The sequence below is a fragment of the Chelmon rostratus genome, chromosome 17 (genome assembly GCF_017976325.1).
Source record: "Chelmon rostratus isolate fCheRos1 chromosome 17, fCheRos1.pri, whole genome shotgun sequence".
NCBI classification, from domain to species: Eukaryota; Metazoa; Chordata; class Actinopteri; order Chaetodontiformes; family Chaetodontidae; genus Chelmon; species Chelmon rostratus.
Window position 1 is genome coordinate 17,415,346 of NC_055674.1, and position 14,944 is coordinate 17,430,289.

Here is a 14,944-nt window from a genome sequence, read left to right on the forward strand (position 1 = left end):
AAACATACGCACAATCTAGTGTCCAGATGCCTGTACACTAGCACTTTGTAGAGTTAGCAAAGTTGTATTAGGTGTGCTTTGCCTCGCTTCCTTCATCCTTCACAAATGTTTTACTCTTCAGTGAACAGCTCTGTTGTGTGTGACTCTATAGGACTGACATACAATTTATAATATTCATTAATGATAAATGAGTTTTGAGACAGTAGAACATTTATATTGAAGATCACTCTTGTATTTAGTTTGGTATAAACCAGGATTTCGCCATGATGTATACTTAGTATGCGCCACTGAAACAGTGTATATTATATATTTTTGTGGGCTTAGGGACATTCTAGGTCTCTGCTTCTATGTTTTATATGGGAGTCCTGCTGGTCCTCTGTGTTCAATTCTCATCATCTTCCAGAAAGTCTATAAATCCGTCACTTCTTTATTCTGCTGTCTCATGGCTTTGGATGAATAATTATAGTTCCTGAAGTCACAGAGTTTGGACCTGTGTGTAAATGATGTGATACATAACTGCACTTTATATAGGGGTGTGTACATATATGATAAATCATTATATAGAGATATATAAACAGAGAGAGAGAGAGCAAATAACATGCTTTATGCTGCCCATCTAAACGACAGCTGTTAACTGTGTTTGTGACGTAACATTGTGTCATGCGAACTAGTCTCCTGTGTGATCTTCATTGAACTGAAGCTCCAGTAATCTAATGGTTTCACAGAGCAGTTGACATGTGGATTGTGGGTTAAATGAAAGCACAGATGTTGAGTTGTGGCTGTTGGTTTCTGCTGGGCTTTAACAGTCAAAACTGACCAGTTATTTTTCAGGAATGTTAGTCTTGATGGCTTTGTGTATTTTTCTTCATTTTGGTTTTGTTCAAATTATTTTAAGGGACAGAGATGATATGAGCATCCCAACTGTAAAGACTTGGACATTCATGGCTCCATATAGGGGTTATGTGTTCAGATACTGGTTGGTTAACACTCCTCCTCATCAATGTATCAGACTCATTGCCAAGGATGGCTAATGAAAACACTGCGGTGTTAAGAAATGATGGTTATCCATAAGTGTTTGAAAAATCACCCATCCAAAGGTCCATAATTATCTGATTATGTACAGGTTGTTGTACAATGGATCAATGTTAATTCTTCAAGCATCTTAAAAATACTGATTCATTTGATCATGATTTTTTCTTTTGTCTGCACATTTAAAACAGCTGCTTGAGAAGCAGTTTGCTTCGACTGTGATGTAAGATGATGCTTTGTTGTTCAGGCGTTGAGTTTTCAAAGCGCTACTGTAAAGTGACAAATGGAATGATGTTGTTCATGAAGGCATTGTGTGGTGGCATGCCTATTCTGTCATTTTGTACTCAGGTGTGCTTTGTTTGGTCAGGCTTCCTCTAATGTGTGTGAAAATCAATTTTCGACATGCTTCATTTGTTCAGATACAGCAAATAAAAAAATGGATTATGAGCAGATGTTTTCTCATAGTGATGATTCCCCTCACACTCCTGTTTCAGCATTAAACCTGATTTTGTAAAAGTAGACGATATATTAATAAAGATTCAATTCTGAAATGACTGTTTGTGTTTTTCTTTACTCTTTTTATGAAATCAGCAAAGAGATTGATCATGTGATTGTAAGAGTTGCAGTGTTACAATACATATATACTGTCCTGGCAGCTGAGGAAGAATTCACCTCAGTTGTGAATGCTGCCTTCATGTGCTCCATGTAAACTTCAGCCATGTTTGGCATACTTGATACACATTCACTGATTATTATATGATGTTTTTCTCTTAAAAATATACATACATACATGTTTGTACATCTATTTACTCACACTGGTATAACACATACCTGTACATATCTGAGGGCATACATTCTGTTTACTATATGATTAAGTAATCATCACCTGTCATTAACAAACACCTTGCCATACCAATATTAGAGAGCAGCTATGGTGCATAGTTAACTTTAATCACCTAAATGCAGCTCAAAGTGCATTACAACAAACAAATGACATGAACCAAGTGTTTGAAATAAAAAAGGCGATACAAAATGGACATAAAACATTGCTAGAATGCCATAATTGTAAAATATGTGTAAAATAAACTAGAGAAAAAAAAGCCCACTTAATATTAATAAAAATAAGAGAAAAATTAAAGATGAAGATGAAGAAGAAAGATGAAATTAGAAAACATTAAATGCATAACATAAAATGCATCTTTTTCTCCACTGTGTTTACACAGTATGAAATTGAAATTACTTGTAATGTAATTAGTGGGAGGTGAATATTTTAAGCAATTCAGTTGCTGATTATTCTGGGTGAATTTCACCAACATAAATCTAAATGGGCTGAATACCTGTTTTGTTGTTTTATTGTCAAAGTTAATCAAAGATGTGACTAAAAACAGCTAAGGAGACTTGATATGTTAAACTTCATGACCATTTTTTTTTTTTTACAACTTTGTTGTAAATATAGAGTTAGTATAGTGTTTTGGCCACTTTATAGAATTCAAAAATGCATGCAAAGAAGTAACAGAAATAAATGAAAAATATGTCCATGAGAATAATTCAAACAGTAATAATTATTTAAACAGTAATATAGACACACAGAATAAACAGATGGGAACAATTTAATGACAACCTAAAGTAATTTTGAGTGCATTTTCAAAGCCTTTGCGTTAACAGAGGATTCAGTAGTTTTGACATCGAGCTTCCATACCTTTAAGAAAACAAAAAACAGAAAATGTGCATCTATTTGTATGAAATTAGGATAAAATATGTTAAAACTAAGACTTTTTTGTTTGTGGAAATTATGGAAGCCAAATAGCTCGTTATGTTAACGCAAAGAAAAATCATTACATATAATAACAATAATCGGGCTTTAAAAATGTGCGCTGTACCTTTAAGATTTACGTCACGTCGTAAAAGCGCCCTGCCGTAAATCGTCACGTGGAGACATCATGGATACTTGTGGGTCTGCTGTCGATAATGGACTTTTCTCCCTTTAGCTAGGTTGTGAACAGTCGTTGCTGTTTGTCTCCGCGGTGAAATAACAGGAAATGTTGTCCTGAAAACACCTCAGCAGCTGTTTTACCGCAGCAGCCCCGTGCGTGAGTGTTTCTGAGTGCGTGTGTTTCTGTGTCTCTCTGGGTGTGTGTATCTGCTCAGGCTGCCGCCTGCATCATGTTCGTGTTGGTGGAGATGGTCGACACCGTCAGGATCCCTCCGTGGAACTTCCAGAGACAACTGAACGAGGCCATAGCAGAGGAGCTGAACAAGAAACTGGCCAACAAGGTGTGTGTGTGTGTGTGTGTGTGTGTGTGTGTGGGGGGGGGGGGGGGGGGGGGTTATCAGTAGTTATCCTCCAGCTGCTACTGAAGACTTTCTTTATTTCTTTATTTGTATAGATCACAAACACGCCTCATAGAATCTAAAATCTCTAGCGCTAAAACACACAGGTAGCATCAGGCAGGTGTGTTCTGAGGACTGAGCTTATGATTCAGTGTTTTGTTCTTTGTATGTGAGGACAGAATCTTGTGCTTAAAGTTAAGGCAACACGTCTGTTTGGATTGTTGAGCGTCTGTTGTGGCAGTCAAGCCAAAGCCCCCGGTGTGATTTCCGAACTGTGACCTGCTCTCATCACCTCAGGTGGTCTACAATGTCGGCCTGTGCATCTGCTTATACGACATCACTAAACTGGACGACTCCTATATATTCCCAGGAGACGGAGCCTCACACACTAAAGGTGCCATGATGGTGACGTAGCTCTGAGCGGTGCTCTCTTATTTCCTCATGCGTCACCCATCAAGCCATGCACTGCGTTTTTACTGGTTTCAAGATTTTAGACACGTTTCAGAGTATTGCAACCTGATCGTAACTTGAGCCCTTTTCCTCTTAGTTTCGTGGTTTTGATTTGTTTCTCTCTGTCAGTTCATTTCAGGTATGTGGTTTTTCACCCTTTTCTCGATGAGATCCTGGTTGGCAAGATCAAGTACTGCAGCCAAGAAGGAGTCCATGGTAACTTATGTTCTTCTGTTTTCAGCCTCTTTGATTCAGTCTCTGTTATTGTAATTGTCAGTTAATTGGACCGTTAATATGCCTCTGCACGGGTGACAGCTGTGGCCCGAGGCATTATGTTTTTGGGTTGTCTGCATGTCCCATTTTTGTGAAGTCGTTATCTCAGGAAGAGAGAATTTCTTCAAATTTGGCACAAACGTCCACTTGGACTCGAGGATGAACTTAGATTTTAGTGTCAGAGGTCACTGTGACCTCACCAAACACATTTTTGACCATAACTCAAGAGTTCATGTGCAAATTCTGACAAAACACACAAATGTCACATAGGATAAAATGACGAAGTGATGACGTGTTATGTTTATGTTTCACACTTTTCTGGATTTTGATGATCCTAATTAGTCAGCTGTAGCAGATAGCACTGTGTATCTACTGAATTTAGTCAGACATTTCTTACACATGTTCCTTACTTATAATTTCAGCGTCTAGAGTATTTATCATGAATTTGCAACCATTTAGCCAAAAGTAAAAGGTGGTCAAAAAAGTTTGCCTGGTGCATGCAGCACACTCAGATAGATCAGTCTTAGTCATATTCCGTTTTTATATAAAGTCGCTTAAATGTAGGAATGATAAGAAGATCTGGTTTATGAAAAACAAGTTAAGCTTCACTAAAAAGTTTGAATTGTGCTTAAAAAGAGAAAACATTAAGAACGGTCTGCGCTCACATGTCCCTGCAGTCACCCGTACCAGATGACATAGAATCACTGACTGTATCCTCTCTGTCTCACAGTGACGATGGGCTTCTTTGATGACATCCTCATTCCACCAGAGTCACTTCAACAGCCTGCAAAATTGTATCCTGACTGAAAGTAAACAGGTTGCTTGGTAACAGGTGATCGTATCGTGATTGGGAATAAAAGGCTCAGTCATTCACAAGCAAGGATGGAGCGAGGTTCACCACTTTGTCAACTCATGATTGTATAAAGGATGTTACTACATGAGCTCAGGAACACTTTGTAAAACTGTTGTCAGTAAACACAGTTTTTTATTTGCAAAGGATTTTATTTGTGTTTCAAACGTCAGCATCCCTGCTGGAATCAGGTTTGTAGGATTGAGTGTAACTGTTGGGCCGTCCTTAGCTACAGCCCCAGTGACGAAGCAGAGCAAGTTTGGCTTTGGGAGTATGAGACGGACGAGGGGGCCCATGACCTCTACATGGACCAGGGAGAGGAGATCCGTTTCCGGGTGACGGATGAAGTCTTTGTGGATACGTCGCCAACGGGCCCGGCCACTGCAGCGACGGACACACCGGCACAGCCGGGACAGTCGACGGCACCGCCTGCAGAGGAAAGCAGGGAGAAGAAGGAGGCGCCGTACACTCTGATTGTAAGAACACACTTCACGACTGACACACATTCACATCACCAGGACATCTGCTTGAATGTTTCTCATAAAAACATTATTTTGGCAGATTCTGGACTGAATGTGTCATAAATGGAGAGCTTGATGTAATTGTAATTGAAATTGCTCCCTTTGTTGGTGCATTGCTGCATATCTTGGCGTGTTAACACCACCTGCAGGTCAGTTGAATAGAGTGACTCCCAATCAGTGAAAAATGGCTCCATAGTGACATTAGAGGCATAAAACTCTACAGAGAACCTTTAACACAGTTCATTAAAGCAGATGTATGGGTACCATCGACTCCTGACCGGAGCACCTGTTGTGCCTCCTGTAAACCCTTCCGTCGTTGTGTAAAGTTAAAAAATGTCCATATACCGGTTCCTCTTATTGCAAAAAGTACTTTATTAATTCTACAGTGAAAAATACAGCAGCTTGATTTACCTGAGTCAAAAAACACATATTCAAATTTCGTGGCACAGCGGCAAAGACAGCGGTCAAAAACCTGTTTGCCCTTCCGGGTCAAACCCTTTCTAACAGGAAATGTCCCCTTAAATACCCATAGCGCCACCCCGTGGTCAAATAAACAGTCTCACAATACCACATTTGGCTCATACACTTGCCACAGATATGTCAGTATGCGCACATAAAGTGTGTTGGCCAATAGGTCACGGGAAATTGCAGAAGCAAAATGCCAGAGATGTGTTTGTTTTTCTCACTCAGTGCACATCCTGATCACAAGTCTAAAAACATTTAGTGACTAATTCTTCAAAATGGCTGAAAACGCCACGTAAAACACACAAAACGGGACAACCGCACTGACCCCCTGCACTGCTGTTTCAGGGGACCATCTGTGAGCCGGGCCTGGGGCTGCTGTCATGGTGGAACAATTAGCACCGCCGCGGATCAGCAGGATATTTGGTGGTTATGAACAGATCGACCATCGCGACTGATCGGCCGGACGAGGGACGGGCGGCTGGAGACACTGAACCTTGCTGTCAGGGTTAAAAAGACACAAAGTCACGCTGCTTTCTGGACCGCCATACTGTGGACGCAACGTGCCTGAGCCTGACGGTGTTTTAAATACTGCCCTCAACACACCAGCTTCATGTTTACATGTAAAATATACTGTATATTTAACAAGATAATGACTGATGGACACTTAAATTCATTTGGTATGTTTCATGTGAGATTTTGACCCCCAGTTAAAAAAAAAACAAAATAATGATTAAGTCTGTCATTATGTGAATCTTATCATTGCTTTATGATAGTCACAAATACACAGGTTACTAAATCTGACTTACTAGAACAGCTTTGTCAGGGAAGAATAAATGTGTTGCCTCACGATGTGAGAACACAGACTTGAGTTTTATGATTAGAGAATCAAGGTGGAGTGACTTTTTTCTTAAATATATATATATATAAACTGACCTGTGGGTCAGATTTCTGATGTATCATCATGATCCAAACGAAGGTAATGTGGCAGCAGTCTTTTTTTCTGGTAGGAGTCAAATTTGTCAAATTTAGAGTTCCCTTTTATTTGAAATGTCACCTCCACCCTCATTGTCTGTGCACACACCCTCAGTTTATTTAACAGCCTTGAAATATTTTGTATTCCTGTTTTTGTCTCACAGTAAAAGGGCGTATCATCAGCTCGAGCGGTTTGTGAATTTGTGTGATTATAGGAAGTACATAAAAAAAAGGGATTAGTGACCAGCCTTTAAATCCCACAGTTTGAAGGGCAGCGAAGGACACAGAGCAGATCTGTGCTCTCGCTCTGTCACTCGGTCTTAGTTTGCAGCTCACACACATACTTGCATACTGTTTGTTGTCCAGGCAGGAAGGCAGCGGGCTAGTGTTTGTCTCAGTCACCTGCTGGGTAACGAGGTTGGCCTGCTTAAAGTTTTCATCAACAAAAACAGAGAGCATGCATGTGACCCCGGACTCAGAAATATTGCCTACAGAATGCTTATAGCTTAAGAACAGGATGAAATAATTTACCATGTGAATAACTACTGTTACTGAGATACTGGCTCATACATGATGCGAACACCTCTGAGCATTTAAGCCGTATTTATGCTTTTTACTGAAACGTACGTATTTAGGGTAATGAACTTGTAAAATCCCAAATCCATAGTGTTACAGGGGTAAAGTCTTCCACATAAAGCATCCTTTAAAAGAGAGCAGGACAGGAAGAACCGCAGGAGGAGAGCAATGTGATAAACATCAGGACATCATGGCAAAGGCAAGAAACAGCTCTATACACTGAGCCCACTGTTACCCCAGCAGATTACATACGTGATAAGGAATGAAGAAAGTCATTTTCTGCGCGCGCGCGCACGCACGCGCACACAGTCGCATCACGCCATCGGAATCTCCGCCAGCTGCGCAGACTCAGCAGCCCCTCACGCCGTCACACCAGGGTTTTCCGTCGCTCTGCGCGGATTTGGTCGACTTATTTATTTAATTATAACGTTATATAATACACACCGACTTTGAAGACACACACTCACTCACACACACACACACCGATCGTCCTCAAGTAAGTAACATTTCTGCCAATATATGCATGTTGAAGTGCCCGCGCGCGCGCGGAGGGGGAGCGTGCCAGTGTGTCTTTGTTTGTATTCTTTGCATGCTTGACCCGCTAAATGAAAGAGACATTTTATTATCATGGATCTGTGATTTTGTGTGTAAGGGCTGATGGATGTAACGCCGCCTCCATCTCTGACCGCCTGCTGCTCTTTGTGAGCGGACCTCTCCACCTGCTTTTGTCCCAAGTTATTTTATCCACCAGCGTTGGTTTCATTTTCCTCCCTTTCCCCCATTTTTTTTTTTTTTTTGATAAAATCGCGGTGACGGTGGGGGTTCACTTCTTCACACGTTTCGTTACCGGATAAAATCAAAACAAGGGGAAAGTAAACAGGTGAATGTGTATCAATGCGCGTGAGATTTTATGGTTAGGTGTTGTGAGGAAAGTGAGGTGCATGGATTCAACTCTCGGGACAAACTCCACACACACACACACACACGTTAGCCGTGCCTTTTCGTATTGAGGGGCCGGGGAAGAGATCTGTCCTCGACCCGGACCAGAGGAGCCATGACCCTCTTAATTCTGTAGCGTCATTTCGGCGCATCCAGATGTTCTCCAGCTGCTGTCTGTGAGCGGATGTAAACTCTGAGCTGCTCTGTATGTCTGTGCCCGTTCACTACTTTCTCAGCACGGTGATTAATTATCATCATTACGGCAACAATGGCGCTGGAGCTCGGTGTTTGTCTGGACCTCTGTGCGCGTTATCATAACCCACGCCGTGGAGAGGCTGTGGTCATCCAGGCTGGAGTACTCCCGGAGGACATCTAATTGTTCTTTTGGGAACAGGGCACCACGTCACGAGCGCACCACTGAAGGCGGCGTGCTGCGGCGGTCCTGACGTCACGCCGCGTGCGGTGCTCCAGCTCGGCATCATCACAGAGGAGTGGGCGTAAAAAAAAAAAAATCCTATAAACACACACCCACGTATACATGTATAGATGGGCACGGTTGTTGTTGTCCGGATTGTGTTCTTTGCGTCCCTGAGGTGAATTCAACCTTGAAAACTGACAGGAGATCAGCCAGTTGCCTCCTTATTCTAACCTTGAGAATATCACTGTAGAGAGAAACCAGATTAAGGCGGCGAGGTCACCCGACTAAACGGGAATATGTAGTGGATTTTAGTATTAGCGAATTAATAATTTAATAACTGCAACAAAATCAAAAAGAGAGACAGAACTAATGACCTCCCACATGTGTTGAATATTCACCGTCCAATGATCGCGCCCCGCCAAGTGGATGTGAAAAATTAATCTCCGCATGTATTAATACTGTGCTTCGGGTGGCTTCAGAGATAAACCTTGCATTATGGTAATCGTGGGGGATTGCGGTGGGATGCAGCTCTCTACACTGAGCCGAAGGGAAATTCCCAAAAGCTCCAGGTGAAAAAAGAAAAGTTGATTTTTCTTATCTTTTTTTCAGCATTAGATAAAATTCTGGGCTGGTTTTAAAGGAGATCAGTCCACTTGTCCTGGGGAGTACAGCTGGATCTTTCTCTGCCACTGACATCTCAGTGACTACACCGTTTTAACAGAAAGCCTCTGCTGCAAACTGGAGGTTTGGTCTGATGAAACATGCAATTGAGTTGCATTATGGGAAGTGTACGATGCACTGTTTTTGGACCCATGTGCATTAAAAGTCAGAATATCTTGGCCTTTGCTGCAATGTTCATTAAAGGAAATTGAGACTTGACTGAGGAGGGCTAGCTGCGTCACCTCAACTTGAATTTAGCATAGTGATCAAACAATATGTTCATAGACAAAAAGACAGAACACTGATTTTTTTCCCCACATAGGTTGCTCAACTCTTTGTGGTTTCTGACTTGAATATTCTTGGCTGGGTGACCTCTCTCATCCCACCTTCCCCCATCATGTCTAAAGCCACATGACAACTCTCTGCTCTTCCTCCGTTCTTTCTCTGTGGTCCCTCTCCTCACAGCAAGTCCTCCTGACAGACTTGAAGCGACAGAGCTGACCTGGATCTATCCGCTGAGCCTGTGTCCCACGCTGAGGCCTCTTCAAGCAGACGGACTTACAGATACGCCAGCATACAGACAACGGTGTCAGCAGCCCATCAACGGCACCATCCGACACTGCATCCACACCATCCTCCCCCATCCTCCTCCTCCTCCTCCTCGTCACGTCTGACATGGCAGACCCCAGCCTCACGTCGCCCTCCGGGACACCGCTGCGTTCCCCGAGCACCTCTCTCACCCTGTCCTTCCCCTTCCTGAGGGAGGGGAGCCGGGTATGGGAGGAAGGGAAGGAGCAGCCGCTGCCCAGGGATTTGCCCAGCCCCCTGCCAACCAAACGCACCCGCACCTACTCAGCGTAAGCATGATTATTTTATCATATATCACTGTGTGGTGGAAAGAAAAGATATTCTAAGATAATAACAGGTACAACCTTTGATATCAATTTATGGACATTTGTGGAAAAATTATAATAATAACTTCTCTATAAAGCAATGTTAATGATTGATTGATGATGATTGAATGACTAATATTAATAAATCCACTGGTTACAAGCTATTAACGTTCTGTAGAGTGCTTTTTAAGAAAGTGGTACCTATTTATCTGACAGCTGAAGTCATTTTAAAGATTTTACATACAAACATATGATGAGCTTAAATATGATGGTTATGCATATAAAAGTTTGTGAAGTAGTTACAGTTGAATTCATCTTGATCATAACAGTAATAATAATGATAATAACATAATATGTGGTTATATAACACTGACAGGAGCCTTTTGATGCTGATATGTCTGTAAAATCTTGAATGATGCACACGTCTGTACTGTACTTCTAATGGAGTATTTTTAAATTGTGGCATTGCTGTGTTTACTTGCGTAAAGGATCTGAATACTTACACTCAACGATTAGTCATTAACCAAACTGATTTTATAATTGATTAATTGTTACTAATCATGGACGCATCGTGGCATGAGTCCTCCTCTCTGTCCTCATGTTCCTCTAAACCGCTCCTTCACGTCTTACCTGTCCTGATTGTACCGAGATGAGTCATTTTATGGTTAATGGCAGAACGTCCTGTCTTTTCTGTCTTCGCCTGCAGTACGGTACGTGCTCACTCAGGTCCAGTGTTTAAGGGAGTGTGTAAGAACTTCTCCAGGTCACAAGGTCACGGCTTCATCCGACCCTCCCACGGCGGTGAAGACATCTTCGTTCACATCTCAGAGTGAGTGGCGATAACACTGAACACACTCTCCAAAGACAAAATCATGAAGATGTCGCAGCTCTCAGACAAGGACGTCACACCTTCTCTGAATTGCAAACAGCATCACAAACTTGGTGCAGACCTGCATCAACTCACAGGACTGTAAGAACTCAGCAAACAATACGGTTTACGTGTGCTCTTTTTTTTTCAAATGGAAAACTATTTTTCCCAACTCTCCAAGGACTCTGTGCCACCTGCAATAAGCAGACTTGCACAGAGAGTACAGCGACTTCTCTGTTCTGGTTTTATTCAGGACAAGCAAGAGCAAATTTGTGAAATTCCAGCAAGCAGATTATGCAGGATGATAAGTTATCGCCAAGCATCGGCATCATGGGTCTGAAAGTCCAACATTTATCTTGTCTCAAATTTCCTCCTTATCAGATCTCCAGCAGATTTCTGTGTTTGCTTCTACAATCTGTGTGTGTGTGTGTGTACAACCAGACTCTGTGAAGTGAGCTATTCCTTTAAAGAATAATCCAAAAACTGCATCTTGTGGTATTATGGGGGTTTACTTGCTGTTCGCATTTCTTTGGCAAACAGGAAGTGGACATGGTGACTTCCTTCAGGCTCTGCTGGTTGAAAGTCAGGAAATCACTGTGTCTGGCTGCTGTGAGCCAAGAAACAGTGTCAAACCCAAGGTCAAAGGATGCAGAGGTGATAGGCAGACGTGTTATCTCTGGACAGATAACATCGAGATAAATGATAAGAAAAAATGTTGAGGGCTTTCAGTCAGTACCTGTGGAGTAACACATTGTTGCACCGTGAAAGTGAAATAAACAAACTGTGTGATGATTTGCCTGTAACCTTCCAAGACACAGAACTCACCCTTGTCCTGATTTTTCTCTGTTTCAGCATCGAGGGGGAGTATGTCCCGGTCGAGGGCGACGAGGTCACGTACAAAGTTTCCCGCGTCCCGCCCAAAAACCTGAAGGTGCAGGCGGTGGAGGTGAAGATCACACATCTCAATCCAGGGACGAAACACGAGACCTGGTCCGGGCAGATCATCAGCTCGTAGGCCTGAGCTCTGGGGCCTGGTGGGTGGTGCCAAGCAGGGCTGGGTGGGTGGGTGGGGGGTGGAGGACCTGTCGTGGGACTGAAAGTGTACATTCTGTGCTCTTTTTACCTGCACAGCAAAGCGTTAACAGGTGTCAACAGTTCAGCTGCGGGTGGTGTCGACAGATTGTCCACTCACAGCTGATGTTCTGTTCAAACTGTCTGTCTGCTGCACTGATGTATTTGCTGTGTATGTGAAACTGACCACTTACTCACTGTTAGGAAAAAGACTTTTTTAAAACAAATGCATTTAAAGTTTTGTCATGACAGCAGTAATAAAAATCAGATCAGAGATGGAAGGGTGATGTGACAAGGTAGAGCTCGTGGGCCTCATTTTTCATGTGGATCAGCTGCGCAAAATGCCAACAAAACTGCAAAAACAACCGTGCCGCAGATCTGCAAACTGAGGCCCGCAAGCTGAGTGTGCGTGTGCGAGGAAGAGAGCGACTTAGGACAAAAGGCTGGATTCAGTTTTACTTCCCGTCTTTGCAGCTGTTGTGCACTTACCTCACCCAAGTTTCCAGGATCACATGTTGAGTGCAAGCGTGTGTCTGATGACTTGCTGTCATGTTATTTCTGTTTTTACATCGAGTGCAGACTTTGGAAAGATGAGAAGAAACTCTGAATTCAACAATAGAGACAGAAGAGGTAAAAGCAAGTAGTGGTAGGGGAAAATACAGCTGAGAGGGCAGGTTGATAATTCTCAGAGCAGTAAAGCAAAGCTGAAGTCAAGTGAAAATTAAATCTATACAATAATAGAAAGCTCTAAAAAACATGCAGAACATCGTCCTATGCTTGCAGCCTTGATGACCTAAAGGGACAAAAAGAGGAAAGTTTTGTTTTGAGATGGAGAAGAGGACTGAAGGTGAGAGTAAGTTAGAAGTTAGGACTTCACTGGAGAGAAAGGAGGCCGATTACATTAAGTCCACCGAAAAACATAAAAAAACCCACATATTTTACTGTGAATGGAAAGCGATTTTCCTTAAAAACGCATATCCTTGGTTGTATTGTCTTGTTTGTGATTATTTATTTGACTTATTTATTCGATGTTTTTTTTTTCTTCAGATTTGTGTGTGTCCTCAGATCAAGCTCTATATTTTGGGTAATACAGTCAAAAGTTGCACTTCAGAAATTTGAAGTTCCACTTAGAAAACTGCCACAGTGCGGCCGACGTCCGCGTCAGGCTCTTCTCCGTTTGGTGTTCTGCTTGAAGGCTCCTGCTCTGAAAGCGCCTGGAGCCACGACTTGCTGAGAAACGAAACTATTTCTAAACCTCTTTTTCTATTCTTAGAGAAACATGTGTCTGTGTGTGATGTGTCGAGTGTCGTCCGCGTGATGGTGAACTACATGACTTCATAGTTTGTGCCAATAGAGATCATTGTCACAGAGCTGTTGTATGTAGTTATTCAGGTTTTCTCAGTTATGTACTGGACTGTATGTCGTTTTCTATTCTATCTGTTCCATATATCTCTATGCATCTCGTCTCTCTGTCAGCGTCGCTGCCTGAATCTGTTAAATCTGGTTTATTTCTGTCACAGCCACTTTCTTTTGTGGACGAGTCACTGTGGTGGTGATCCACACCATTACTTCTACTGAGCCTTGAAAGTACATTAAAGCATTTTATGATTCACAGATCTGACAGCTGTGTTTCTTTAGATGCATGTGGGTGTGCGTGAGACTGGTCAGCGTGTGGTGAGAGAGACACTTCCATAATGAGGAGGTCACAGGTTTGGTTTTGAAGAGCCAGCGTGTCCTGTCAAAGCCTGATGATGAGACTGAACTGACACTTTGATTCGTATCATTCCTTGATTTCAGTGCATTCCTTTTATATTTGAATTTCTGGATAAATCAGAGGAAGGAAAAAGAAAGATGCGATAAATGCATCATTTGTTCTGACATATTTATCATGTCACTTCCTGAATTTCATCAACATACAGTGAACGCCAAGCTTGAAACACTCCAATGCAATGCAGAGCAGCTGCAGATACAAGCCTTTTTGTGTCCTTCATGCCATTTAATGCCCATGTTTATAGCATATTTAGCATATTACATTTTCTCTTTACTGCATTTGATGAAATGCTTTATTACTGAAGCCTTTTCCTGCCGTTTCCTGTAAATTCCTTGATTAAAAGCATAAATGAAATTGTGCTACATGTTAGTAATGAGTGCTATAACTGCAGTTTTTCTTTTAAAGCTGCTGTTTGTGTCTGCATAACATCATCAGTCTGTAAACAGCTGGATATTGCTAAGAGCTCACCTCGACACCATGCAGACAAAAAACACCAAAAGAAGTCAATATAATAAGATCAGCAATGTTGGGTGTCTTTATTGCTAAATAACTGAAATATAAACTTGAGTGCTAATTATCTGCTTATCAGTTATTTATTGGTAGAAGAGTTCCCTCTGGACAGGTGAATCAGTTAACGCCGTGGCCCACTTGTCTGCTCACCGTCTGGTCACTGCTGAATACAACTGGAAGAACACACTGATGATTGTACTGGAGAGGAAATGATGCATTTGGTGTTTTCACAGCCACAAGTTGAATTGTGTTGTGTTTGGCGACTCCAAGTGGTAAAAAATGACACTGTGGCAGACTGAGGCGCTCGCTGGTAAACCAGGAGAGAATCTGCAGCCTGGGCGTGCTGA

At 42.1% G+C, this 14,944-nt stretch overlaps 2 protein-coding genes across 3 annotated transcripts; both read left to right on the forward strand.

Annotated features, from left to right (window-relative positions):
* Positions 1-2,958: 2,958 nt before the first annotated feature.
* Positions 2,959-7,073, forward strand: polr3h (polymerase (RNA) III (DNA directed) polypeptide H). Its single transcript, XM_041957435.1, has 6 exons — positions 2,959-3,303; positions 3,658-3,754; positions 3,940-4,026; positions 4,814-4,877; positions 5,175-5,409; positions 6,265-7,073. Exons 1-6 carry the CDS (start codon positions 3,193-3,195, stop codon positions 6,313-6,315), a joined length of 645 nt encoding a protein of 214 aa, XP_041813369.1. The 5' UTR covers positions 2,959-3,192; the 3' UTR covers positions 6,316-7,073.
* Positions 7,074-7,825: 752 nt separating this feature from the next.
* Positions 7,826-12,291, forward strand: csdc2b (cold shock domain containing C2, RNA binding b). 2 transcript variants are annotated; one of them, XM_041957203.1, is made up of 4 exons: positions 7,826-7,963; positions 9,950-10,341; positions 11,084-11,206; positions 12,098-12,291. In XM_041957203.1, the coding sequence occupies exons 2-4, from the start codon at positions 10,160-10,162 to the stop codon at positions 12,258-12,260; spliced, it is 468 nt and encodes a 155-aa protein (XP_041813137.1). In that variant the 5' UTR covers positions 7,826-7,963; positions 9,950-10,159; the 3' UTR covers positions 12,261-12,291. The 2 variants fall into 2 exon arrangements, with proteins under 2 accessions (XP_041813137.1, XP_041813138.1); XM_041957204.1 differs by lacking the exon at positions 7,826-7,963 and having other exon boundaries at positions 9,637-10,341.
* The last annotated feature ends 2,653 nt before the right edge of the window (positions 12,292-14,944 follow it).